Source organism: Piliocolobus tephrosceles, chromosome 21, assembly GCF_002776525.5.
Source record: "Piliocolobus tephrosceles isolate RC106 chromosome 21, ASM277652v3, whole genome shotgun sequence".
Taxonomy (NCBI): domain Eukaryota; kingdom Metazoa; phylum Chordata; class Mammalia; order Primates; family Cercopithecidae; genus Piliocolobus; species Piliocolobus tephrosceles.
In genome coordinates, this window is record NC_045454.1 from 47,653,459 (window position 1) to 47,675,926 (window position 22,468).

The following is a 22,468-nucleotide window of genomic DNA, read 5'->3' on the forward strand; positions in this document are numbered from 1 at the left end:
GCCGGCTGAGCGGGGACCCAGGATGCCCGCAGGCCCGCGGTACAGGCTGATGGAGGGCCGCGCTGGGGCCAAGACGTCACCCACCTTGGCCAGGCCCGCCCGGTGGGCTCCCTGCGACTCTATGTAGGCCACGTATTTGTTGAAGTCTTTAAATTCTTCCATGGTTGGGCGAAACGTCATGATTTTACAGCTGGGGTTCTGGGCGCCGTGGTCCTCAGACCCCATGGCTGCAGCTGTGCGGGAAGCACACCTGTGGAGGAAGACGAGAGAGGGTGAACCAGCGGTGCTGCCACGCCTGGCCTCTGGAGCCCGTCCTCCCTCAGAACGGGGCGTGCTAAAAATATCGCGGCCGCCAGGAGGACAAAGGCGGCCAGGCCCTCGCGGCTGAGCGATGGCAGGAGAGAAAACCACGAGCGGCCCCGTCACTCTGCTAAGCACAAAAGGCACGAGGGCTGCAGCTAACGAGAAGCAGAGGTGTCCTAGTTTCTGAGGCGAGCCGAGGTGACACCGGGAGCCAGTGCACTCATTTTAAGCAGTGCCTCGGAGAGAAAGGCTTACGTGTGAGGGACGCCCCAGGTGTGTCAGCGTCCGCTGCACATCGGTCTCTCTGCTTTGAGCCAGATTCGCACGAGAGACTGCGGCAGGCACCTGCGGGTTTTCGAAGGTGTGGGAAGCCACGGACGAGGGTCACACGCTGAAGGGCTGGTGGACCCACCCCTCGGAGCAGGCCTGGGGGTCACGGTGGGCTGGCTGGCTGCTGCCAGCGGAACTCAGGCCCCGCAGGAACCCCGACCCAGGAGAGCAGTAGGCTCACCCAGGACGGCTCATTTCCTGCCATCACAGCTGCCTAGAGTCACGCGGGTCATAAACCAGCCCACCAGCCCTGGACAGAACGGGGGATTGCAGCTGAGTCTCCAGGCCAAGTGATCCACTGCCAGCACCCGCCTGGAAACGCCAGAGTCAGACTGTCCTCTCCAAGGAGGCTGCGGGCGGGAGCAGCTCCCTCTGGCCCCAGGTGTTGCGGGGTGGGAGCTGGTAGTACACCCCGACCAGGAAAGGACTTCGATCACAGACTCTGGGGAAGGGTCCTCCTTGGCAGGTTAAAGTCTCCAAAGGCAGAAAGACAACAGAATTCCTCTAGGATTTGGAAATAAGGAACTTACTCCACACAAACCCAAAAACTTAGAAAAAAAATAACAAACTCCACCTCCCCACCCTATGACCCCCAAAGTGATCTAGAGTGTGAAGAAGCAAGGCAGGGGGTTGCCCGGGCAGTCCCGGGAGCAGGGCTCCCAGCCACCACGGCGCAGTCACCTGCTCCTGAAGGCACCCCCCACCATGGGCACTAGAGGGCAGCATGCACCCAGAAATCCACTCAGGACGGCAGGGAGGCCGCAGCTAGGCTTGCACCGGCGTCCAGAACCCTCCATCCAGGCAAAAGCAAAGCCGGGGGTGCCCCCTGGCCTCCCCCTACTGCCTTGGGTCCACCCCGTACGCCGCCTGCAGCACACAGGGCTTATACCCAGCGCTGAGGCCCAGCCCTGACGTCACACCCCTGGCTGGGCTGTGGCTGAGAGACCCTCACTGGGTTTGACAAAACCCCACAGCTCCAAGCCCATGTGGGCTGAGGCCCTGCCCACCACCCTTGCTCTGTGCAGAGTCCTCGCGGCTTCTCCCATGGGGCAGCTGCAAGACCAATGTCTGCACAGGAGGCCCCGAGTGCACCGTGGATGGCATGCGACCACACGCAGCCTAGGAATGCAGACAGTCACAGTGTCTGTAAAGGCAGGGCGTCTGTCACAGTCACCAGAGTTGCCTGTGCCCAGAGACCAGCCTCTGACTGTGCGGGGCCTCCCAGGCCACTACACTGTCCCAGCAGGCCCCTTGCCCACAGCCAGGGCGCAGTACCTGATCCTCACCTGAGACCCCGCCAGCCCCACAGGAGCCAGAATGCCCCCCCACGCCGCACCTGACCTCCCGCTCTCACCTGGACGTGGCCATGCAGTGTTCACCCACGGCCTGCGCACTGTCACCAGGGAGCCACCAGCTCAGAGGGAGCAGAGGCTGCAGCTGGACCACTGTGGGGCCCTCGATGCCGGCCTGGGCTGGGCCAGTGGCCACGAAGGGCCAGTAGCCAGTGGTTACGGTGGTCCTCTGGGAGGACTGGGAGGCAGAACGTGGTCACCTCGGGCCTCCCACTGGTCTTCAGCCCTTAGAGGCCAGGCAAAAGGCCTGAGGCCATCCCTGGATCTGCCACCAACGGTGCCCAGATGCGGTGGTGGCTACAGTGGTCCCCATGTCCAGGCGCGGTGGTGGCCGCAGGGGTCCCCACCTCCAGGTGTGGTGGTGGCCGCAGGGGTCCCCATGTCCAGACGTGATGGTGGTCGCAGGGGTCCCCACATCAGCACTTACTGGGTCCCTGGCCCTGCTCTGTGCATCACAGGTGGTGCCACGGCTGACCGAGCTGACTGAGGAGGGCACAGAGGCCCACGAGGGGTGGTTGTGGGCCTAGGCTACACGGCACACAGCTGGGCCGCATGCTATGCCAGGGCGCTGCCATGACCGTGTGAGTCTCCCCCTGTGCTTTGGCAGCTGGTGGAGGCTCTGGGACCCATGTCCGCCCAGCAGCCCTCGTCTCTGGCTGCCACTCTGTAGGCCGGCGCACACATGGCCTCTTCCTGCCTCCCCGTAACCCACTGCAAGGGCCATCGGCTCCCAGGAAGCCCTCAAGCAAGAGTCCTGTGGGGTGCTGGCCCATCCCCCTCTGCAGGCTCTGATCGCCAGGTCATCAAAGCCCACCTGCCCCACAGGCCTGGCAACAGGGTGACCTATGCAGTATGGGGCCTGCCACAGTCTTGTGTCCTCCAGCACAGCTGGGCCCAGGAAGGACAGGGCCTGGGGCAGGGCTGGGCAGCCCAAGGGATGCCTCAAACTTGTGCTCTGTATGACAGGAAAGTGCTAGGCACGGTGGTGCACACCTGTGGTCCCAGCTACACGGGAGGTAGAGCCTGGGAGGTCGAGGCTTCAGTGAGCTGTGATTGTGCCACTGCACTCCAGCCTGGGTGACAGAGATCCTGTCTCAAAAAATAGATAAGTAAATAAATAATAAAACGGGGGGCTCCCCACACCTCGCGGGGCTGTGGGAGCTCATCTGGAAAGCGTGTGGCCACAGCTGCCAGCAGCACACACTGCAATGTCGGATGACAAAAGCTTGTGGCAGGTTACGCATCAAAACCCACGTTGTGGAGACCCAGACAGTCCTTCCATCTGGAAGGTGGAGCCATGACACGAGGAGCTGCTCTTGGCACAGGTGCTCAGGCATTTCACCCACCGCCGCCCCCTAGGGGCAACCTGGTGCACTTCTTAAAAAACTTGTTTTTTGAGACAGCACCTGGCTCTGACTCCCAGGCTGGAGCGCAGTGGCACAGTCATGGTTCACTGCAGCCTCGACTTTCTGGGCTCAAGTCATCCTCCCGCCTCAGCCTCCCAACTAGCTGGGACCACAGGTGTGTACCACCACACCTGGCTAATTTTTGTAGTTTTTGTAGAGACAGGGTCTTGCCAAGTTGCCCAGGCTGCTAATCAACACCTGGCCTGAAGTGATCCTCCCGCCTTGGCCTTCCAAAGTGTTGGCATTACAGTGATGAGCCATCACACCCAGCCATCTGTGCCTTTTGAAATGACATTGCTCAGGAGGTAAATTATAAAGAGAAAAACTAAAATGGTCCACAATCCCCACACGCCATAACCTTGACGCACGTGCAATACAGCTAAACAGGTAAGAAGGAATTTACTGAAATGCCCCCCTGCGGCAGATCTTCCAGGTCACCAGGAATGTGGCAGACAGATGACATGGGATGACTGGGGGCGTCAGACACCCTGAAGGAGCCGGAGGAGCTGCCCGGCAACAGCGACAGGCTCACAACGGTGACACGCCAAGGAGTGGGGCTCTCAACTCACAGGCAAAGACAACAGCCCAGGAAAAATGGGCCAAGGCTGGTGGGTGTGGTGGCTCACGCCTGTAATCCTAGCACTTTGGGAGGCCAAGGCAGGAAGATCACTTGAGGCCAGGAGTTTGACACCAGCATGAGCAACACAGTGAGACTCCGTCTCCATAAAAACATGAAAATCAGCCAGGTGCAGCGGTCTGCACCTGTAATCCCAGCTACTTGAGAGGCTGAGGCAGAGGTTGCAGTGAGCCAAGATTGCACCACTGCACTCCAGCCTTCCAGCCTGGTCAACAGGAGCGAAACCCTGTCTTAAAAACGAACAAAAAAACAGGCCACGGACTTGGGTAGACAGCTCTCCAAAGTAGACAAATGGCCAAGAAGCACATGAAAAGGTGCCCAGCAGCACTCAGCACCAGGGAAATGCAAATCAGAACCACAATGAGCCACTACCTCACACCCACCAGGATGCCAGAATCAGAACGACAGACGGCGACACTGTGGGCGGGGATGTGGAGAAATCGGGGCCCTTGAACACAGGCTGGCGGGACGGTGATGTGGGGCTGCCGCTCTGCAAGACAGCATGGCGGTTCCTGGAAATGTCACACATAAATCACACTTGACCCAGCAATTCCACTCCTGGGTATCTGCCCAAGAGAAATGAAAACATCCGTCCACACAGAAACTTGTACACCATGTCCACAGCAGCACAACTCCCGACAGACAAAGGTGGAAACGACCCAGGGGTCCACCCACGGAAGAATGAATCAACACAACATGGCCCCTCCATGCGGGGGAATACGACACAGCCATGAAAAGGAACGAGGCTCTGACACAGACGCCACATGGATGAAGCTTGAGGATGTGATAGTGAGAGAAGCCAGACACAAAAGGCCATGTGTTACACCCCAGGCTACAGGGCTCCTCTGTGGGGAGAGGCAAATGTTCTACACTGACTGTGGCCAGCGCTGTGGCTCACACCTGTCATCCCAGCACTGAGGGGCTGAGGTGGGAGGGGTGCTCTAGCCCCGGAGTTCGAGACCAGCCTAGGCAACACAGGGAGACCCCATCTCTACCAAAAATTAAAATAAAAAATTAGTCAGGCATGGTGGTGCGTGCCTGCCAGCTACTCAAAAGGCTGAGGCAGGAGGATTGCTTGAGACCAGGATTGCGAGGCTGCAGTGAACTATGATTGCACCACTGCAGTCCAGCCTCTGGGCAACAGAGCAAGACCCTGTCTCTAAAAAGTAAATGAACAAAAATAAAATCAAACTGTGATGATAGTTGCACAAGTGTTTGAATATACTGAAAACCGTGGAGCTGGACACTTTAAATGGGTTGGACAAATGAGTGTGCAAATTACATCCAATAAAGCTCTTAGCAAGACAATCACAAAGAAGGCTGGCGCGGTGGCTCACACCTGTAATCCCAGCACTTTGCAAGGCCAAGGTGGGTGGACTGCCTGAGGTCAGGAGTTCGTGACAGCCTGGCCAGCATTGTGAACCCCATCTCTACTAAAAAATATGAAAATTAGCCGGGCGTGGTGGTGGACGACTGTAATCCCAGCTACTGGGGAGGCTGAGGCAAGAGAACTGCCTGAACCTGGGAGGCAGAGGTTGCAGTGAGCCAAGATTGCGCCACTGTACTCCAGCCTGGGTGACGAGAAACTCTGTCTCAAAAAAAAAAAAAAAAAAAAAAAAATGAAAAGAGAGAGAAGAAAGCAAGGGAGGAAGGATGGAAAGAAGAAAGAATAATGTCCTCCTGAACTCGCAAAAGAAGAGAGGAAACTGGCACTCTTCTCAGCTAAGAGAGGCCAAGGAGGCATCCCCAGCCCCGCAAAGCAAACGGCAGCTTCATCCCAGACCTTTTGGCTCAGGGACAGGCGGGGAGGTGCAGGAAACAGCCGGGTATGAGCCGACACTATGGAGTGGTGGTGGGTTTCACGCTCACGGGAGACACATCCTTCTTGTGGTTTGGGGTGAGCGCCACAATGCCTGTCGTGCATGTTTAGCAGCCCTGGCACAAACACACACATGCAAAAACAGATGCAGGGCAACCATGCCGGCCTCCGCCTCTGTTGGCCTCTGCCTGGTGGCACCCCGCACCTGCCACTGCTTACAGTGCTGCTGCCAGGCCCACCCTTCCTTGGAGACCCCTTTCTCCGTCTCCTGCTCACGGGGCTCTGGGCCTTGGGGTGCTGGGAAGGCCTCAGCTGGGCCAAAGGAGGCCTCGGCTGCCCCATGGTGTGACCTGGCTGGAGCCAGGCTGGCACAGTTCCAAACAACTGGGACCCTCAGGCCCTGCTCCCGCCACCCTGCCCCATCCTTCTAGAAGATTCTAGACCATAGTTAATGCTGCAGAAAGGGGGCAGCAGTCAGCTCCTATGGGGACACTAGGGCAGGGGTAGGGAGGGATTTTATTCTCAACTATTGTATGAATTTCTCTCGGCACCATGCTAGCAGTTTTATACAAAAGCAGTAAAGCTCATCATACAAACTCAATTTCAAAACCACAAAACTCCCTTGTGCCCACTCTGTGCTGCCCCCAGCCTGCCCCACCATGACCTGGCCCATGGGCAGCTCCGAGCCAACTTGCTAGCCTCGGGAACCCAGGTCCCCAGAATCCTCCTCTGCTGAGCAAATATGCAGGCCCCACCACGTGCCAGGCAGAGTTTCAGTTCTGGGACGAAACGGGGCCCGATCTGGAGACTGACTAATCAACGACATCACCCAGGGGTGAGCAAGAGCTTCAAAGACAAATGAAGGCCAGACCTGGCAGCGCACACCTGTGGTCCCAGTGCTCTGGGAGGCTGAAGCAGGACGATCGACTGAGCCCAGGAGTTTGAGGTTGCAGTAGCTGTGATCACATCACTGCACTCCAGCCTGGGCGACAGAGCCAGATCATCTCAAAAAAAGCGTAAGGTCGGGCATGCTAGCTCACGCCTGTAATCCCAGCACTTTGGGAGACCAAAGTGGGCAGATCCCTTGAGGCCACGAGTTCGAGACCAGCCTGGCCAACGTGGTGAAACTTCGTCTCTACTAAAAACACAAACATTAGCCGGGCATGGTAGCGGGCGCCTGTAATCCCAGCTACTTGGGAGGCTGAGGCAGGACAACTGCTTGAACCCAGGAGGCGGAGGTTGCATTGAGATCATGCCATTGCACTCCAGTCTGGGCGACAAGAGTGAAACTCTTGTCTCGAAAACAAAAAAATAAGTAAAATAAAATAAATAAATAAATTTGTAAAAAAGAAAAAGACAAATGAAGTTGGTTTGGGACCAGAGAGGTCCGGGCGGCAGCAGGGCTGCGTCTGGACGTGATGGTCAAACACGCAGCAGTGCAAGTTCTGACAGGTCCAGGTCAGGAGGAAAGTCCAGGTAAAGGGAAGGACCCTGCGATGCCAGGGAAGAGCTAAGGCCCGAGAGGCCGGAGGGCAGGGAGTGCAGAGGAGGCGGCAGGGTCAAGGCTAGACCAGGGTGGACCCTGGGGGCTGGGCTGGAAGGAGCCTGCCCTTCCTGTGGGGTTGGAGGGGAAGCCGATGGCTGGTTCAGAGCAAGGAGACACGATTCAACTGAAATTTCTAGAAAGCTCTCTCTGGCTGTGGGAAGTGGATGGCAGGCACGGCTGGCTTCCAGGGCATGCAACCCCCACTGGTACCCCAGGCCCTACTCAGTTAAACACACAGTTTAAGGCCCGGCTGACCCCATCTGAAGATTCTTCACCGTTTTAGCACGGGAACCTTGTGGGTTCATTTTACATAGGGTCCGCAGATTCTACAGCTGCTCCTGGCTGGGGGACCAGAGAGGAAGCTGGGAGACCAGGGCAAACTCCTGGGCTTAGCGATCCTCTCACCTCAGCTTCCCAAAGTGCTGGGACTATAAGACATGAGCCACTATGCCCCGCCCCTGGCATTCTTCTTTATACGGGGTTCAAGACAGGCTTGGGTACCCTGGCCCCCAGTTTACCGTGGAAGTCGTTTAACCCAACCCAGCTCTCAAAATCTCTAACAAAAAAAGGGTCCCTTTCTCCCCTCTACTCATTTTGAGGCCCAAGAGCAGCCTTTTGAGTAATCTACACACCACTGAATAACATGCTTCAAATGGGTGACTTGTATGGTTCACAAATTGTATCACAATAAAGCCTTTTTGTTTTTGTTTTTTGAGACGGAATCTCGCTCTTGTCACCCAGGCCAGAGTGCAGTGGCACAATCTCGGCTCACTGGAACCTCCGTCTCCCGGGTTCAAGCAATTCTCCTGCCTGAGCCTCCTGAGTATCTGGGATTACAGGCACCCACCACCACATCCGGCTAATTTTTGTATTTTTAGTAGAGATGGGGTTTCACCATGTTGGTCAGGCTGGTCTCAAACTCCTGACCTCATGATCTGCCCACCTTGGCCTCCCAGAGTGCTGGGATTACAGGCATGAGCCACTGTGCCTGGCCTTAAAGCCTTTTTTTAAGGCAGCTGTTTGTTCCGGGGACCCTGCACACCGTGGGCCAGGCCTGGCTCCTCAGCCCTACTGCTGTGACCATGATGTGGGACCAGCATCTGTATCTTATGGGCAGCCCCACCCCGGCTGTCCTGGACAGCTCCTCCTCAACCTGAGAGAGGAACAAGTGAGAGGGGACCCTTCCGGCTGGGCTGAGTAGGGCTGCACACTCCAGCCTCGGCCGCTCTCCTGATCGCTGACACACCCAGCCCAAGGACACCCTCCTGGGCTGCTGCCTTCACTCTGCAGTCTTCAGATGCAGGCGCTTGGCATGGGACTTCAGGTGGGGACAGTCTGGCCAACCCCATCAGGCCTCCACCCCACCTGCACTGGCACTGCTGGGGCCAAGCGGGCATCCTGTCCACATGTCCCCAGGCCCCACAACTGCTCATGTCCCCAGGATCTGAGGACTCTCCTTGACCCAGAGTCTAGTCTGGGATGGAAGAACTTGAAGGTGGGGCAGGATGCAGGGGTGTGGGCTCAAGGGCCACCCAAGAAACAGCCAGGTGATGGCTCTCAGCAGCCACACACAGAAACTGATGACAAAGAATCAGTTTAAAAATGAGAAGGCCAGGGGCGGGGGCTCACGCCTGTGACCCCAGCACTGTGGGAGGCCAAGGTGGGTGATCGCTTGCTGCCAGGAGTTCAGGACCAGCCTGGGCAACATAGCGAGACCCCATCTCTACAAAAAATTTAAAAATCAGCCAGGCGTGGTGCGCATACCTACAGTTCCAGCTACTCGGAGGCTGAGGCAGGAGGATTCCTTGAGCCCAGCAGATCAAGGCTGCAGTGAGCCCTGATCGCACCACTGTACTCCAGCCTGGGACAGAATGAGACCCTGTCTCAAAAAAAAAAAAAAAAAAAAAAAAACCCACAAATTCAAAAAGACAGTGCATTGTTTTTGAAAACTGTCAGGCCCTCCTCTGTGGGTAGGAAGTGTGGGGGCTCCCTCGGGCCCTCATCCTCTTGTCCCACCTCCTGCTCCCACTGATCCCTGTCCCGGGAGGGCTGGGCAAAAGGCGAAGCCCTACGCCGCCCCAGTGAGTCCCAGCTGGCCCCTTTCCTGGGAGGGCTGGCCGTCAGGTGAAGCCCCTTGCCGCCCTAGTGAGACCCAGCTGGCCTCCAGCCCCTGTGCTGCCATCTCACTGGGTTCCTGCTGCCAAAGCACGGTTCCCAGCAGGGACCAAGGACAGAGGAGAACCGAGTCAGATGGCCCAGCAGGAACCCGCGATGCAGCCAGGCTCCCAAGTGAAACCTGGCCACAGAGGCGGCACGAGAACGCCCCTCAGCCCCAGCTCCGGGCATGAGGCCTGGCACCGCATCACCACGTCCCACGAGCAGCTCCAAATGCCTCCCCTGGCAAGACCGGGACTCACTTGTCTCTGGTCTAATGTACCTAAAGTACATAAAGGGCCCTCAGGCAGGAAAGAGAAAACCTTGGCACCAGAACGTTCTCTGCTTCGTCCTACTCCAGAGAGCAACAGTGCGTGCCAGGCTCCCTCAGCTCAAGGCCCTTCCTCCACCTCCGCAGGCACGGCACAGCCTCTTCCAGCCTCTGACTCTTACCCTCCTGCCTCGTCTCATGAGGACCTGGTAAGGACATTGGGCTCCCCGGATCATTCAGGGTCATCTCCCAGCTCAGGGTCCTTCACTCAGTCCACCCGCAAAAAGTCCCTTTTGTCATTTAAAGTAATTATTCATGGGTTCCAGGGATTAAGATGTGGACATCTATGGGGACCATTATTCAGTCCATCACAACTGCCATGTGGAAAACGTACCACGCAAAGAAATAAGCATAGCTTGTACCCATAAAAACTACAAATTAAAACTTGAAAAAAAACCCACCAACCCCCACGTCCCTCCAAGCCCTCCCACCTGGAGACCACTCCTGCCCAGCACACCTCTGCCTGCGCTCACTCAGACAGGAGCACGTTTCCAAAAAATCAGACACTGGAGCGAGCTCTCCCAACCCGGTTCCCCCACAACACCGACAGACAGAGGCAGCTCCAGGAAGTGGAGCAGGAACAGTTGCGCGTGGTCACAGAGCTAACTCCCGGGACCGTCTGTGGGGGTGGCCAGCAGCCTGAGTGAGGCAGGTAGAAGCGGGGTCCAGTTGCTGGCACCCCCAACATCCTCAGCTGCCTCCTCCTGAGGCCTGGGCTCTGACAGGCGGGATGTGCAGGTCATGAGGTTTGCAGCTCATTACTTCTTCAAACACTCAGGCCTAAGCGTGGTAAGACAAGCAGACGGACCAGCCTCAAGACAAAGCCACAAGATGTGAGCCAAGCCTGAGCACAGTGGCCCTCAGGCGGAGGTCCTGTGCACCTGTGCCCTTCGTACCCAGGAGAGGTGCTGTGAGGAAGAACAGGCACAAGACCCAGAGCTCCCAGGGCCAGGCCTGGCTCTACCACTAATCCCCAGGAGCCGAGGGACCAGGGCCACACTTGCAGAGGGAACACAGGACTACCAGCACATGGCCACGGGGCCCGCCTATGCTGAATGCATGAGCCAAACAAAACCCTCACAAGGAACGTGGCCCAAGTCACCACCTCCGGGCGACTTGACTCTGCCCATAAAACCAGTGGTTTGATCCAAGTTCAACACTAAGTCCTTCTACCCAAGGACCCCCAAACTGCAGAGGAGAAAACAAATGGACAACCACACATCGCCCCTGCTTGGGGGCCTATGGAAAGCAGACAGAGGCAAATGAAAAATGCGTGCCAAGTCTCTTAAATTAAAAATCTGGCCGGATGCAGTGGCTCACGCCTGTAATCCCAGAACTTTGGGAGGCTGAGGTAGGCAGATCACGAGGTCAAGAGATCAAGACCATCCTGGCCAACACTGTGAAACTCCATCTCTACTAAAAAAATACAAAAATTAGCTAGGTGTGGTGGCATGCGCCTGTAATCCCAGCTACTCGGGAGGCTGAGGCAGGAGAATCACTTGAACCCAGGAGGCGGAGGTTGCAGTGAGCCGAGATCATACCACTGCACTCCAGTCTGGCAACAGAGCGAGACTGTCTTAAAAAAAAAAAAAAAAAAAAAACCTGTGCCAGGCTTGCACTCTACTCTTTCCCTTCAGTGTTTATTTTTGATTTGATTTTATCTTTTGAAACAGAGTCTTGCTGTATTGCCCAGGCTGGAGTGCAGTGGCACAATCACAGCTCACTGCAGCCTGGAACTCCTGGGCTCAAGCCATCCTCCTGCCCCACAGGTGCATGTCACCACATCCAGGTAAGTTTTGTATTTGTTTTGTAGAGACCAAGTCTCACCATGTTGCCCAGGCTGATCTTGAACTTCTGGGCTCAAGCAATCAAGGCCACCCGCCTTGGCCTCCCAAAGTGCTGGGGTTACAGGCATAAGCTGCCATGCCCAGCCTAGCATTTGTTTTAATTAAAAGAAAAAACAAAAGATGTCCTCCTGGTCATGACACTCCCCAAAACGGTGCATGATGTCAGAGTGGCCCCACCCCAAGGGCTGGAGGACACAGGGCCACCCGAGGCCCGCAGCCAGGGGTGTTTTCTTTTTTTTTGAGACAGTTTCACTCTTTCGCCCAGGTGGAGTAACATGGTGCGATCTCAGCTCACTGCAACTGAGGTTCAAGCAATTTTCCTGCCTCAGCCTCCCAAGTAGCTGGAATTACAGGCATGTACCACCGCGTCTGGCTAATTTTTGTATTTTTAGTAGAGACAAGGTTTCACCATGTTGGCCAGGCTGGTCTTGAACTCCTGACCTCAGGTGATCCGCCTGCCTCAGCCTCCCAAAGTGCTGGGATTACAGGCATGAGACACCGCGCCCAGCCAGACAGGGGTGTTTTGTATCAGCCCCCACTCAACACCTATCTGCGCAGAGACAGAAAGCGAGGTGTTCAAGGTGTGCTTTTTTACAGGGCAGGAAAAATTACAAGGCCTGAACAAGGTAACCTAGCATTCTATTTAGGAGGAAAAAGCCATTATGATTCAATACTTGAATAAGCCAACAGCAGAGGCATGGGAAGCAGGCAGAGGACAGGCTGACTCGCAGCTGCCGTGGGACCTCCTTCCCCTGCTGCCCGCGGCCCAGCTTCCCCTGTGCACCAAGCGACGGCTCCAGGGTGGGAACAGAGAAAGCGGACGACTATTCCAAGAGACGTTTCCAAAACCAGAGGCAGCGCTCAGGCACGGCTCATGGGAATGTTGAAGGGTGCGGCCGCCGTGGAGACGGGCAGGCGATTTCTGAGAAGGTTAAAGAGAACGTACCCTAGGACCCGCGATTCCACACCCAGGTGTCGACCCAAGGGAAATGGAAATACATATCCACACCACACCTGCACATCAACGTCCACAGCAGCATGACTCCCAACAGCCAGAGAGGAGGCTACATGAACGCCCATCGGCAGGGGAGCAGCTCACACGGCGCGCCACACACAGCAGAACGCGACTCGGCCGTGAAAAGGAGCGAGGCTCTGACACTGGCCATGGCGTGGATGAACTCTGAGGATGTCGCACTCAGTGAGAGACTCCAGGCACAAAAGGCCACACAGTGCATGATCCCGTTTCTAAGAGATGTCCAGGCCAGGCCAGGCCAGTCCACAGAGGCAGGAAGGGGATGGCTGGTTTAGGGGTGTGGGGGCGGGATGGGGAGCCACTGCTGAGGGGGGACAGAGCTTCCTCTGGGACAGTGAGATGCTCCGGAATTAGCGGTGATGCTGCCCAGCCCTGCAAGGGCACCAACATTTCCACACTGTATCCTTTAAAGAGTGAATATGATGTGTGTTAATTTCATCTCAGTAAAAGTTAACTTTTACAAAGTGAAGGCAGCCTATCTGGGGACCTGCCAAACCACAGCAAGCCCACATGGTTTTTGCCCTGAGCTCCACTTCTCCTTCAGCTCCAGGCCTTCGGAAGCAGGTGCCCGGCTCCCTCACTCCTGTCTCCCGTGCTCTCCCTGAATACTTTCTAGCACCTCCTCGTTGCTGCACTCAGCACCTTCAGATATCAAGTGGGTTTATCAAGGGCTATGTAGTGAACTGAGGCAGGATAAGGTGACTCACACCTGTGACTCCAGCACGGTGGGAGGCCGAAGTAGGAGGATCACTTGAAGCCAGGAATTTGAGACCAGCCTGGACAATGTAGTTTCTACAAAAAATAAAAAAATTAGCCAGGCGTGGTGTGCATGCTTGTAGTCCCAGCTGCTCAAGAGGCTGAGGTGCGAGGCTCCCTTGAGCCCAGGAGGTGGAGGCTGCAGTGAGCTATGATCACACCAACTGCACTCCAGCCTGGGTGACACAGTAAGACCCTGTCTCAAAAAAACAAAGCTAACTGACAGAGCACATTGCTTACTTGGTTTGTGCTATGTTAATTTTGGTACAAAGAAAACAGTTGCTAAATTGACCATCTTGTAACAAAGCATAAACTTGAAGGGTAAAAGCAAGATTTTAGGAGGCACAGACAGAGCTGCCAATTTCCAAACCAAGTCACTAAGAGACTCGTCCATCCTGCCCCAGCCAGCAGTAAGTTAACCTGGACAAGAGGAGGCGGGGCATGGTTTTCTGCACAGGCCCAGTTAGGAAATATCTTCAGATGCGCAGCTCACGCCCTCTGTTCCAGCTATTCACTTCTCCCAAGTGGAACTGCTCCCCACTTCTCTTCTGTGAGGAGAAGGCAGCCAGAGACAATGCACAAATGGACACAGCCACGTGCCAATAAAACTTTATTTATAAAAACGGGGGGCCAGATTGGGTCCAGGGGCCATAGTTTGCCAACCAGGTACCCAGAGCCTCTTCCTTTACACTTTATGCCTTCCCAAGGGAGGCTAGGCTCTACTACCCTCCTCAAGGTCCTAATCGTGGCAGAACAGAAAAGGCACCCACAAATGACTCAAGGGCCCCAGCTCAAGTCCACACTCACCCTTGTTAGCTACAAGGGGCCCTGGACGGGCACCTTCTTCCCTCTGCACAGGGAAGTGGCACAGAATCCAAGAGCAACGCCACACCAGGCAGCCCTTCCCCAGTGCTCTGCCAGCCACCACTGCCACTGCCATCTCCGCCCTGACAGGAGGACACAGCACTGCTCATCCCACACTTGACACTCTCCACTGGGTCACCCGGGCCCTATGGATATGGCCAGAAGGGATGAGGCCATTCTCTCTCTTCTCCTGCGTGGTCTCCCTGGGCTGCCAGCAGAGGCACCTCTTTAAGCCCACTGTCCTTGGCTTGTAAGAAAGGCACAAGAAGAGGAACTAAACCCGGGCAGCCAGGCCATAGAACTATCTCAAAGGCATTTAGAAAGGAGTCTCCCCAGAGCAAGACTCCGTCTCAAAAAAAAAAAAAAAAGGAGTCTCCCATTTTTAGAGACGCCTGCTCTAACTGCTCCCCACTTCTGACAGTGCGTGGGAGAACGCTCCATGAGCCCAGGTGTCCCTAGGGCCGATGCAGACAGGGTAGTGGGTCCTGGGAAACCCCAGTATCACTCGAAAGGCAGGAGGAGCCGCAGCTTTTGCGGTTTCTAGAAGTGAAGGTCGGGTGGTTTGATGCCAAAGGGCGAGATGCAAGCCCAAAGCAGATAGGCTTCATGCAGAAACTTCCGGAAGAACCTCCCTACCGTGGCCCGCAGGCTCCCGTCTAAGCACAGCTCACACCTGGACGTCCCAGGAATTCAGAGCCAGGCAGGCCACCACCTTCTCCCTGGCAGGCCACCCAGGGAAGAGGCCACAGCCTTCCGGGCCCTGGTCCTGTGGTGCCACCTGGGGGCCGAGCCCGTGTTACTTACTTCTGGATGGCGAGGTTCCTGGGTGGAGATGCTCCAAAAATTGGCTAGGATTTGTCAGGTGCCTCCAGCAACGGTGACGGTTCCTAAAACATGCAAATAAAAGCATGATTAACTAAATTGATTGCACGCTCAAGTTTTAATTCTAAATTCGACTCCCACCAGCTGCACGCAGCCCGAGGACGCTTGCCTTTATTCAGATTTTCCACATTCTTGTCAATTTTTAACAACACAAAAATCCGTGACTATAAGCACTTTACCCAGTCAAGTTTTCCAGTGAGGGCCCATTTTAACCTCAGCTCCTAAAAACCAGGGGCCGAGGCAGCGAGAGTATCCGTGAACAGTCAAATGAAACCAAAGAAGCTTCTGGAAGCCTTACGATGCAGACAACTACTGAGAGATTTTCAAGTTTTGCTTCCTACAAGGGGAAAAGTACAGAAAATGCACCCAGTTTTTCCCCCACCCCCCAACACCAAGAGGCAGAGCACAGGGAGAGAGGGAGGCAGGAGCTGCGACCGCACAAGGGTCAAGGCACAGCCCAGGCGTCGAACTTAGTCCTGGACACAGACGCTCAGACACTTGTAGGATGGATGCGGAACAGAACTCCAAACTTTGGATGTGACACCAAGACTTTTTTATTTTTTAAGAGACAGGGTCTCACTATCGTGTCCAGGCTGGTCTCGAGCTCCTGGCCTCAAGTGATTCTCCTGCCTTGGGTTCCCAAAGTACTGGGGTTACAGGCATAAGCCACCACTCCGGCCAATATCAAGACTTTCATGGCAGGGAGCGGTGGCTGACATCTGTAATCCCAGCACTTTGGGAGGCCGAGGCAGGCAGATTAGCTGAGGTCCAGAGTTCAAGACCAGCCTGGTCAACAGGGTGAAACCCCGTCTCTACTACAAATACAAAAATTAGCCGGGTGTGATGTGCACCTGTAGTCCCAGCTACTCAGGACGCTAAGGGAGGAGAATCACTTGAACCTGGGAGGCAGAGGTTGCAATGAGCTGAGATCTACTTGGGACGCTAAGGCTTGAGAATCACTTAAACCTGGGAGGTAGAGGTTGCAGTGAGCTGAGATCTACCCGGGACGCTAAGGCTTCAGAATCGCTTGAACCTGGGAGGTAGAGGTTGCAGTGAGCCGAGATCTACTCGGGGCACTAAGGCTTGAGAATCGCTTGAACCTGAAAGGCAGAGGTTGCAGTGAGCTGAGATCAGGCCATTGCACTCCAGCCTGGGTGACAGAACAAGACTACGTCTAGGAAAAAAAAAAAGGACTTTCACAATCTGACCTGCAGCTCCCTCTGGACTTGGCACACCTGGGGCTCAGTGGGTGCCCAGGCCTGCGAGCCCTTGTCTCAGAGCTCCACCAGTGCTGGCTCTCAACTCAGGCTGTCCTCTGCTTCCTTCTGCTTAGCTAATGCCAACTCTCACTTCAGAAGCAACTCTAAGGTCCCCTCGGTGGGCCCAACCTCCAGGGCAGAGACGCTCGCTCCCTGGCGCCCTGGTTTTGTTGTACCTTTTCTTTTCTTTTTTTTTTTTTTTTGATGCAGAGTCTTGCTCTGTCATCCAGGCTAGAGAGCAGTGGCACGATCTCGGCTCACTGCAACCTCTGCCTCCCGGGTTCAAGCAATTCTCCTGCCTCAGCCTTCCAAGTAGCTGGGACTACAGGTGTGTGCCATCACGCCTGGCCAATTTTTTGTATTTTTAGTAGAGACGGGGGTTTCACCATGTTGGCCAGGCTAGTCTCGAACTCCTAACCTTGTGATCCACCTGCCTCGGCCTCCTGAAGTTGTACACTTTTTACAACTCACCAGGACTTTTATTAAACACCACCAGGTGGTGCGGTGGCTCACACCTGTAATGCCAGCACTTTGGGAGGACGATGAGGAAGGATCACTTGAGGCCAGGAGTCTCAACAGCCTGACCAACATAGTGAGACTCTGTCTCTACAAAAACTTTAAAACTGAGCCAGGTGTGGTAGCAGGTGTGGCCGCAGCGCCTCAGGAGGATCGCCTGAGCCCAGGATTCAAGGCTGCAGCCTGGGCGATGGAGCGAGGCCCTGTCTCAAAAAAATAAACAAACAACGCGAGAACAACGCGAGTTTCACAAATGCCCTACAGCACGCAATGCGCTCTGACATTTGCTGTGTTATTTTAATCTGCTTTTTAAAATCACTGGGCACGGCTCATTCACCCGACTTCCGTATCTTCCCACAGGCCCTGCCCTGGGTAGGAAGGGAACAGCAGGCCCTAGAGCACCCAGCCGCGGGCTGCGCCTCTTCCCCGCGCCAGATGAGCAGCCAAGTGCCCTGCAAAGGGCTTCACGACCTCTCCCGCCTGCCCAGGCCGACCCCTGACACTGTCACCAGCTGAAGAGGACCTGAGCACTCAGGAATCCCTCCACACAGCTGTGGGCAGCAGAATAATGGTCCCAGAGATGTCCCTGTCCCAACCCCCGGACCCTGGGATTATTTCCCCTTCCACGGCAACAGGGGCTTTGCGGATGGGATGGACTTAGACACCTTGAGATGGGATGATCCGGGGGCCGAATGGCCTCACAGCCTCCTCGTGGGAAGAGGCCAGAGGGTGAGAGTCAGGGCCTGGAAGAGGCTGCGCTGTGGCTGTGAAGCGGGAGGAAGGGCCCCAAGCCGAGGGATGCGGACGCCTCTAGACGTTGGGAAAGGAAAGGAATGGACTCTCTCCGGGAGCCTCAAGAAGGAACAGCCCGGCCCACACCACGATTTTAGCCGACGGAGGCCCATGTCAGACTTTCCTCCCCCGGGCATGGGAGGCAATGACCAGGTGCTGCTTTCAGCCACTGTGTCTGCGGCCATTTGTCACAGCAGCAAAGGACACCTCCCTGACTTCAGGGGAGGCAAGCGCCTGTCCACTCCTAGGGGCCACCCAGGCCTCTCCCCTGTCACCTGCTGCTCCTGGCTACCACCGGGTCCCCACGGGATCCTGGGTCTCCCCTCCACACATAACTGTCCCTTTGCACAGCTCTCTCCCCCGCTGCGCGACATGCCACCCCCACTCTCAGCACTTGGTCAAGAAGGCAGGGAGTCCACCAGACCCTGAGGCTCTCAGCTGGACAGACCTCGGCCCGGTGCTGCCAAGACCACAGGCCCTTCTGCCCTACCTCTCCGGGGCCCCAAAAGCGCCCACTCCAAGCTGGGAGGCTGGAGCTCTGGGGCTGAGGCCGGGCCCAGTTCTCAAGACACAGCCCGAGCCTAGACCTGTGTCCACCCTGGCCCCCATCCGCAATGGATGACAGGCCAGGCCAGCCCACCTCCACTGCCCCCCAGGAGGGAGGACAGGCAGCTCCCCATTCCTTACGCATGGGCTATGCAGTGACTTCCTTCCATCAGTGCACAAATGGCAAGTCGGGGGACAGCGTCCTGGGGAGAGGATGATGAACCCCCGCAGCCAGGCCGTCGGGGCAGCAGCAACAGCCACACGGCTCTAACCCAGTCCTGCTGATGGCCCATGTCCTAACAATCGCCAGAATGTGACGAGAAGAGCCCTTACCTCTGAGGTCCTTCCAACAGCCTCCACCCCATGCGAGCCTGAGCAAAACGCCAGACACGCCCCAATCGAGGGGCGCCCTACCATCTGCCTGGCCAACTCCCCTCAACACTGTCCAGGCACAAAACAAAGGGAACGTGTGGGGAGCGGTCCCAGCCCAGAGGCGCCTGAGGAGACAGCCACAGGCCACGAGGGATCCCAGGATGGCTACAGGCCACGAGAGATCCCAGTTGGGGGGGGCGGGCGGGGGGGGGCCTGGGACAGAAAAAAAAGTCCATTAGGGAAAAGCAGAGGCAATCTGAATGAAGTGTGAAGTGTCAATAACAAAATTAACAAAGTGTTAATCAAGAACAAATGCACCACGATAGGCAGGATGTTCCCATGAGGAAAACGGGCAGGGGGTGGCAGGGAGAGACGGGAACTCTCACTCCCACTTGCCCGAATTCTCTGTAAATCTCAAACTGCTCCAAAAAATAAGTTATATTAATTGCCAGGAGGGGAAGACCCAGGTGGTTTAGGTTTGACCGTGTCCTGCCACGGGCCCAGCCCATCGACCTTGCTGCAGCTTGTGGGCAGATCTGGGCACTAGGAATAGAACTGGCAAGGGGAGCCCACCGCAGCATGACAGAAGCCTGCAGTGACAGCCCAAGGCATCGGACACCAATGCCCCCAAAAGGCATGAGCTGCTGATAACATAACAGCCGCTGCCCCACACGTGCTGATTCTGAAGGCACAAGTGCTGAGGGAGTCCCTCCGCCAAGACCCACGGGTGGGGCGAAAGAAGAGACCACAGGCGGGAATCAGGGAGGAGACAGCGGCACCACAGCACAGAGGCCTGGGGACCACAGAACTTGGTCCCCCAAGAACCCCCCAAAAGGAGGTGCTCTTGGCCACGAGGCTGCCAGTCACCAGAGCCGCCAGGGCTGACCCTCAGGTGGGTTCAGAAGGCTGGGCCTGCACCAGACCACACTGCCCACCTCTTGTCCTGGGGCTGGGCACAGGTCCAAAAACAGCAGTCTCTGAACCAGAAGGAAGGGATCCATCCTCTCACCTGCCCGCCTGGCGAGGTTACCTGACCCAGGATGGCCCAGTGCCCGGCACTGCCTGCCTGTCCCACAGCCACAAGTCCCAAGTGGCCTTCAAAAGGGACATGTCATTTCCTGCCTCCCACCCAAGTCTTTAGCCCCACAGGAAGATCCTCCTTTCTCCAGGGGCTCTGCATACCCCTTACTGGTTGGGAGTGGCCACCCAAAGCCTCAGACAGGCCCACGACATGAACGCTCTAGCACCCTATGAGTATGAACTCAGGAGCTTTGGAAAAGGCACCGTGAGAGAGATACAGATGCGCATATACACATGGGTTAGCATTCCTACTTCCAAGCCCTGTCGGCAGAGAAAACCTAGATACAATGATGCCCCAACAGCATCAAGCACGGCCAGCACCCAGGCCACGGTTTGTAAATCTCATTCTCCACTATGAGGAACCAGGGCGCCTTGCAGGACAGGTGGTCAATTCCAGGGCTGGGGCACAATATGCAAGATGAGCTCAGATCGCCCTGCAGGACCAGAGACGAAGGGAAAGCTTGACAGGACGGGAGCAGGCAGAAAGGACACGCGAGGGCTCCCGATGGCCAAAATGAGGACCACCTACCTGAGCACCAAGATGAATGACAGCATCACGTTACAACCCACAGCATAAAACAAACACACAGATGGCTTTCCGGAGAGAACATTTAAAATGCAATCAAGGGCGTAGTGGCTCACGTCTGTAATCTCAGCACTTTGGGAGGCCGAGGCAGGTGGGTCACTTGCGGTCAGGAGTTTGAAACCAGCCTGCGCAACATGGTGAAACCCTGTCTCTACTAAAATACAAAAATTAGCCAAGTGTGGTGGCAGGCACCTGTAATCCCAGCTACTTGGGAGGCTGAGGCAGGAAAATTGCTTGAACCCAGGAGGCAGAGCTTGCAGTGAGCCAAGATCATGCCACTGCACTCCAGCCGGGGCAAAAGAGTGAGACTATCTCAAAAATATATAAATAAATAAAACGCAATTGATAAACAGGGGAAGAGGGACAGCTATCCTCCACAGAAGAATTCTCCTTCGTAAGTCTCAAAGGAATACACGTATCATAAAATCACCATTCCAACACCCCAGGAATAATTCCTGCAGGAAAGAGCCACGCGGAGGTGCAAAAATTGGCGGGCAAAAGTTGAAGGAACAGGACATGTTCATAGGCTCAAAGTCCCGAAGGGAAAAGGAGTAACTCTGCAGTGGAGGAACTGGGCCGATGCCTCAGCCAGGCGGCCACAGTCAACATCACCGGCTGAGCCACATCAGCTGCATCGGCCACACGCACCTCCTGCTGCGCTGCACAGGGAAGCAGCAACGTCAGCCCTGCAGTCTGCTTCTAAAACGGCCAGAGCCCCAGGCTGACCATGAGAAAATGCCTCAAAGCCAAGGGAAGCTCCTTCTACAAAACATCTGCCTGGTGCTCTTTGGAAGTGCCAAGGTCATGAAAGTCAAGGCAAGATGGAGGCCTTGGCACGCCTGGAGGAGCCTGTGAGACTAAATGGTGAGTGGGGTCCTGGATGAGGTCCTGGACCAGGAAAGGGACGTTGGTGGGACAACTAGTGGGATTCTAATAGAATCTATAGTTGAGGCCAGGTGCAGTGGCTCACATCGGTAATCCCAGCACTCTGGGAGGCCAAGGCAGGCAGAGCACCTGAGGTCAGAGTTCGAGACCAGCCTGGCCAACATGGTGAAACCCCGTGTCTACTAAAAATACAAAAGTTAGCTGGGCGTGGTGGCGGGCACCTGCAATCTCAGCTACTCGGGTGGCTGAGGCAGGAGAATCGCTTAAACCTGGGAGGCAGTGGTTGCAGTGAGCCAAGATTACACCACTGCACTCCAGTCTGGGTGACAGAGCAAGGCTCTAACTCAAAAAAAAAAAAAAGAATCTACAGTTGAGTAAATTGCATGGTACTATGGAATTGGCTAATTTCTGAGCATTCTGTGATTACGTAAGATGCTCCCATTAGGAGCTGAGTGAAAGGTACACAGGAACGCTCTGTGCTATCTTTGCAACAGTTCAGTGAGTCTAAAATTATTTCAAAATAAAAAGTTTAAAAAACTAAACCAAACAACCACCTGGACCTCTGTCCTCTGAAGCTCACGGCATAGCAGGTTGTCACTGGAAGAGGAGAGTCAGGCCATAAAAGAGCCAAGATGATCAGAAAACCAAGGGGCACCACCACATCCCACCCACTTTCAGGCCCCGCTGAAGACCAAACCTGCTGAATTCAAGCTGCACATCTTTCTTGAAAGAACTGAAAAGCTGACATTTGTCATCAACCTCTGCATCCTAGAGAAACAGCCTCTTATTTACAAATATGTCACTAAAACCTTCATATCCTTACTGATACCAAAATCCAAATGAGGAAGGTAGCATGGCTCGGTAAAGGAAGCAGGGAATAGGCTGGGCATGGTGGCTCACACCTGGAATCCCACACTCTGGGAGGCCAAGGTGAGCAGATCACTTGAGGTCAGGAGTTTGAGACCAGCCTCACCAACATGGCAAAACCTCATCTCTACTAAAAGTACAAAAATTAGCTGAGTGCGGTGGCACCCACCTATAGTCCCAGCTACTCGGGAGGCTGAGGCAGGAGAAGTGCTTGAATCCGGGAGGCAGAGGCTGCAGTGAGCTGAGATCATGCCACTGCCCTCCAGCCTGGGCAACACAGTGAAACTCTGTCTTAAAAAAAAAAA

At 55.6% G+C, this 22,468-nt stretch overlaps 1 protein-coding gene across 9 annotated transcripts in view; it reads right to left on the bottom strand.

Moving 5' to 3' along the window:
* The window catches only part of KDM4B (lysine demethylase 4B), a 193,569-nt gene that overhangs the window by 123,746 nt on the left and 47,355 nt on the right, over window positions 1-22,468 (bottom strand). For all 9 annotated transcript variants that reach the window (XR_002725124.1, XR_002725125.1, XR_002725126.1 and 6 more), the window contains exons 2-3: window positions 15,183-15,265; window positions 85-250 (exon numbers count right to left, since the gene is read on the bottom strand). Coding sequence is in view for 6 of the 9 variants with exons in the window: in XM_023185634.3 (XP_023041402.1) it covers window positions 85-225 (141 nt within the window). In the remaining 3 variants the exon portion in view is untranslated. The remainder of the gene's footprint in view (window positions 1-84; window positions 251-15,182; window positions 15,266-22,468) is intronic.